Source organism: Bremia lactucae (assembly GCF_004359215.1).
Source record: "Bremia lactucae strain SF5 chromosome Unknown BlacSF5_NotPlaced_167_SHOA01000113.1_325088bp, whole genome shotgun sequence".
In the NCBI taxonomy this organism is placed as follows: domain Eukaryota; phylum Oomycota; class Peronosporomycetes; order Peronosporales; family Peronosporaceae; genus Bremia; species Bremia lactucae.
Genome location: NW_027152180.1, coordinates 279670 through 285547, shown reverse-complemented (window position 1 = coordinate 285547; position 5878 = coordinate 279670). Strand labels below are relative to the sequence as shown.

At 45.7% G+C, this 5878-nt stretch overlaps 2 protein-coding genes across 2 annotated transcripts; one reads left to right on the top strand and one right to left on the bottom strand.

Moving 5' to 3' along the window:
* Window positions 1-405: 405 nt before the first annotated feature.
* On the top strand, window positions 406-2190 carry CCR75_004824 (uncharacterized protein; the record flags this gene model as incomplete). Its single annotated transcript, XM_067962910.1, has 2 exons — window positions 406-726; window positions 795-2190. The coding sequence occupies 2 exons, from the start codon at window positions 406-408 to the stop codon at window positions 1755-1757; spliced, it is 1284 nt and encodes a 427-aa protein (XP_067817315.1). The 3' UTR covers window positions 1758-2190.
* A 998-nt stretch (window positions 2191-3188) lies between these two features.
* CCR75_004825 (uncharacterized protein) lies at window positions 3189-3857 on the bottom strand (the record flags this gene model as incomplete). Its single annotated transcript, XM_067962911.1, has 1 exon — window positions 3189-3857. The coding sequence occupies one exon, from the start codon at window positions 3855-3857 to the stop codon at window positions 3189-3191; it is 669 nt and encodes a 222-aa protein (XP_067817314.1).
* Window positions 3858-5878: the final 2021 nt, after the last annotated feature.

The window sequence follows — 5878 nt, the reverse complement described above, 5'->3', positions numbered from 1 at the left end:
GTAAGAGATAGAAGCCTTTCTAAGGTATATCCTCTTAAGCACTAGTTGCCACTTGATTCTACAAACCCCTGAATCCCTTGAACTAGAATTCTTTTAGCTTTATTAGCTTGTACGACTCACTGAGTTGTCAAACCCATTACTTCAATAGAACTAAGTGACTCTCTGAGTCTGAAAGTCTTCGTCTGACTTTAGGAGCGAGGTAGCTCCGCTACGAAATGGTAAGAATTCGCACTCATTGCTTCGATGACACGACAATCGTTATCAGATTCTTCGATAAATTCCAAATTTTGGATTTTTCAAAATATTGTATTGTCTTTCCAAATTTAAATCCAAAAACTATTTCCCCTTTCACGCCCGACCAAATTCAAAAGTTCAAACGCTGTCCGCGCGCACGCGAGCTCTACGATGACCGACCGCTTGGTTCACAATCGCGCGTTCCGAGTGTCAAAGGAGCGAAATCAACTGGTGCATATCCATCTCCTTACATCGCACAAGACTTTGCTTCATTTACGTGACGTTATTCTGTTGTATGAATTTCAGGATCTCCTGTGTGAACAACGTCGACGTCAACTAAGCCATCGTAAGGATCTCCCCGACCAAGAGCGACTCGCTACACCAGCGGGGAAAGCCAATAATCATCACGAAAGGACACCAGCTTTCTTTGCGTGGAACGAAGAGGCCGCGTTTTCACGATCACGTCCAACCTGGCAAGCCGAGACTCCACAGGTGGGTGCCTGTAACTCATGGAGAAAACCAATTAATTCACGGTACTAAACTGCTTGCATTGTCTGCAGAAAATCGCAAGAACGCTGCACTTGACTCCCCCACGAGAATGCCAGCCTGCGCCCGAGAGATCGCCTGACGGCAGTCGGTATGACGAACGTGCCTTGTTTCTACACGAAAACGAAGACATTTGCACCGTACAAGACCACGATATCGTTACATCTGATCCGGTAGAACGCGTCATTACAGTGACTCCGATTCGAGAAGATATCTTGGATCGTGTACGTCCTTCAGGTTCTACTTTCAGGAGCCACGACTCACCAAGTCACGCTCCTTTGTCTACTCCAAGACCTCTGACGCCCCACTCGGCTGCAGGATTACCAACGATACAAGCCGATCGGTATCGAATGAATCGGTCGAGTGGCAAAAGAATCCGAGTAAGTGCTCAGCCCACGTCGTTGTGGAATACTACCGGCACGCCTCAAGATAATACCCAGAAGCGTCTTTATTCCGCGAATCCGTCTCTTAGACGCTCGACTGATAGCTCGGCAGTTTCCCAGGCACTTCAGATGACGACTACTGACTCGAATTCGGCAGGACATGATACAATCACCACTTTTAGAGACGTGCCAATCTATGAAACAAGGACGGACACTCGACACGTTTCTTTTAGTGAGAAAAAGGCGCATCCACAGCCTCGGACGCTTCCAGTTCTTGCGGATAAAACGACACAAACTGATGAATCGCTCGGACTGCCTCGTAGTGATGCCAGACTGCTATCGCCTCACATTCTTACAGAGGACGAGGACAAATTAATGCCGTGTGCGGTCCATGCGTCAAATACGGACGAAGCTGAGCGTTCTCGAAAGAAACAAAAGACTTCTGATGCAGCTGAGCAGCCCCAATTTCGTCGAACGAGCTCACATACTACAAATCCGATTTTAATTAATCCACGGATCCTGCCCGACACAACAACGTTTCGAAGACGGTCGACAAATTCCTCCGTTTTGAACGACCGATTAGCGTGGCGATAGCGCTCAAAGGATCGTTTTAGAGCTGAGTTTGTTAGTGGGTTTGTACCTTTACTACCTGATAGACGGCATTTGCTTCCAGAGAAATACAACAAGTCGATTATACAGGATTAGCTGGGCCGCGACGGGTCCATGGAGCAGCAGCTTATACTTATTCCCCCTTATTATGCTCGAATAACGCCAGAAAGTGGCGATTCGCGACGCTTGTGCTTAAGCGGCGACCATCAAGGGTAACAAATGGTTGTGATTGTGAAGCTGACATTAGTTGTATTGTTTAAGGTGAATACGTCACGAATCATATATGTGTGATGAATAACAAGACTGGTTCCACTAAATTTTCTCCGTCCGTCAATATATCGTCCACGAACTGAGAGCTACCTGCTCGATTTAACGCTTCGAACCTTCTCAACATCAACTTACGACTTGAGATACAATTACTTCGGCTTTGCTGCCTTCGTTGTTCGTAAGCGCCGTTTATCTAAAATTCGGAAATGGCGGACAAGTGGACACGAAAAACGAGCAATTGTGATCACATCGTTAAGTTCTTTTGTGGAGATGAATTAACCAGCACTTTTGACTACAACGAATACGTTTACGTGCTTTAGAAGCGTTATCGAGCAGCTTATCGTTAAAAAATCACGTTGGGTCAATCTTTGAGCTACCTCACATATCCGAGCGTCAACGATCTCAATTTTTTAAACTTAGCAGTTATTTGTCGTCATTAAAAGTTACAGTTGACGACGTGAAGCTTTTCAAAGAATGTTTCACGCAATCCTTTTAAGTAAATGTACATTTTCGGGCATTGGCGAAAAATTGTAATTTTCTTTCTTCTGTGGTGTTTAAAACTCGACTACAGAATGGCATTTAATGACACTTTGTCAAGATGAAACGTGGTTTAGACGAAGAAGGATTATTAGGATCACCGTGCAAAGATTTCAAGCCTACATGTCGCGTCGCTCTCTACAACATCCTCGACAGGATCTAAAGCCGATTGCAATGCAAAGTTGCCTGCTTGTTTGTCACCACAGCCATGTTCTTAACCTAGGTCCACCACTTGTTTTTATATGAGCTATGGCCACCTCTGTCCAGACTCGCAGTGCGCAAGGCATATCGTCAATTTAAGTGCGAGATAGCAGAATGACAAGAGTTGATGCCTACTAAGAGCAGTAGTAACTTTGTGCCTTAATAGCGTCGACTTAGTCATCGTAGAAAATAATCTGAGCCAAAAGCCTTGCAAATTCTTAACGGATCGGGTGCAAGTATTCACAACAAATTATTTCCATTTTAACAGAGTGGAGTGGCCGAAAAAAATCACGAGATTTTTTAAGAAAAACAATCTTTGCATTTACAAAGTTACGCTTGCTCTCTTTACTAATAAAAACCTTATCGTAATCAGGTAAAAATAACACTTAATTCGCTTTTTCCTGATGATCTTTAGTCCTTTTGATAAAATTCGGCCAATCGAATTTCCAGTCGTGCTTGTTCTACTGGCGGCAACTTGGCAGCGTTCAGTATCACTTCGAGAGGTATTGGTGCATAGGCTTCGACTCCCTTTGTCCGTGCAAACTTGCAGACATTCGCCATACCACCAACTGACATGCTACAAAGGTTTGTTGATACTAGAGGAAAGCTGTTAGGAGACGTAGTCAAAGCTTGTGGAGGCAGCGAGCTCGAAAATTTCATATGAGGCGCTCCTGGAAGCGATTGCGTTCCGCATACTTGTCGTTTCCTTGCTTCGTAATAGTCCGAATACAATCCACCGGGTTTAAGAAACGCAAAATCGGGATTATTCATCTCACGTTGCTTGGCCGTGGCTTCAAATGCAGCGCCATTACGAGCCACAAACTCCACAAGCCTATCAATGCGGTTTTTAATGTCGAGAGGGACATTTTTGATAATTAACGGCTCTGTAAACTTGGAAGAGACTGGAGGACTTGACGTTGGGTAGTACGGAAGGCCAGGCACGGATGGTATAGTTGCAAACGGCTGTGCATGTGATGCTTGCTCCGACCGCGCAGCTGCAGCGATAGATGCCAGACGCGCAGCCTCCTTGGCCTGGGCAATACGCGCTTGAAATTGTTGCTCTAGCTGTGCCGAAGTCATCGTTGCAATTTGGACTTTTAACTCGAGCGAGGTCATTCATTGGTTGAATTACTTGCACTATTTTGAGCCCAAATGAAAAAGTTTAATATCTTTTCGAGTCACGTATGCATTTGCGAGCACTCAACAAATAAGAAGCCAACTGGACTGATTTTCACATATCATCAATAATGACTAGCTTCTGAACGTTTAGTTTCCTCGCCTAGTTGAAGGAAAGAAGCCTACCTAAAGCTGCGAAGACGACTAGAGACAACATCTTAGTGGTACAATTAATTTTGATTCACATATTAAGCAATGTCGACGTCGTTTTGTAGATTTACACGCATAATTTTGTGAACTAACACGCTCAACCTTGGTGGAATCAATGTCGTACGTGTGTCGTGTAGGGATAGCACGCTGCTCTTTACTGGCCGTATCAATGTTGTAGGCGGACACGTCGTAATGCGACCACGCTCTACTCAGACACACACCCTAGCACAGCGAGGAAGCATTTTGACCGTCTTCTCTTGCGTGCACTGAGGTAGTTGTGGTGGCTGCCTTAAAGACCTCACTCAACGCACTAACTACTCTAGTAAAGTATCGTCACGGGAGCGGCAATCCGGCTCCTCGTGCGCACTTACTAAGTAGGAAGTAGTATTCAAAGTGTTTTATATCTAATCGCATTAATTAGAAATACCATTTATTCCCAATCGAAAACGTCATCTCTGTCGATAACACTTATATGTATTGCGAGCGCGCCTTTCTAGATACCTCGCGTTACGGATGACGCTAGGCGTCATCCCTCCTAATGTGAATGCAGCTATCTATGTGCACCGCATACACAAGGGTTGGTCACAAATGTGAACCACACCCGAGTGGTGGGTCTAATTACTTAATTTAAGTAATTGACCATCCTGTTAAGTTCACTTGGTGTACTTAACGGGGACTGTGTAAAATTAGGGCAACTTTAGCCCGTTACACCATACTCCCCTTCAAGAACGACTTAAAATTTAAAATTTGTCAAAGAGGAAGGAGGAACTGCGAGCTGCTTAACGCGCCGCTAGTTCTCTTAATTACTTTAGCGACCTGTGTTTTCATACACGGCGCCAAAGATGCCACCGAAAAGGGCCACGTTGATAAGTCGTCTCCAAAGACGCCACTCAACATCGCACTAAGCGCACGCGCCGCGTTAACACGCCGGAAGCGTCCAATGCCTTAGTCGAAACGCCGACAGCTACTGCTGCTGTCGCGTTAACAGGGCTTAAGGATCAATCCCACTTTAACAGTGAGGATGTTGATCCGTCGCTCATTGTCGATAACAATGAGTCGACACCGTTGCCGTCAACTCATAGTAGCGATGCGGACAACGAGCTCATGAGGAAGGATGATGGCGCATTATTGCCCATCCAAACTTCTCACATGGCTCACAACATGGAGACAGCAACATTTACGAATGCTGTCTCGTCGTCTGCGCTGGATAGCGCAGCAACCTTTAATGAGAGCGCTGCCCATAAAGGCGCAGTCGGCTCTCCAGTTGGTATAACGACAACGCCTTATGCTCAGACCATTATCCAAAATGGTTCTGAAATAGAGGACTCTGACCCTAAAGCTCCGCCGACGACACGTGAACGTGCTCAGTCGGTGTCTCAAGCCAGTCGTTAAGAACGTGGTTATGTGACGGTGGGGGGAATATCAATGATGCCCCTCCATCTAAATAGCCTCGTTTAAATGGGCCAAGAGCGTCGCTCCTAGACCGCGCTCTTCTAGACGCACATAATTATTATGGCGTCTCTAAGTTATAAAGGGCTCAGGGAAAATCGCTTGGGCGTATTTTCCCGATCCCGGTCGTGTTGCTTTCACAAGAAACGCCAGACCAATACGAGGCGGAATTCACGTGCCACATTCATCCGCATTCTGATGCGATGAAACAGCGGTCGCAGCGAATTAATTTCGCCCGCTTGCGTGTGAAAGAAATCATGGGCGGTGCTGTAACCCCTGTTTCTTCTCACAACGCTGCTTCTGCTAGTCCATTTTTTGAGAAGAGG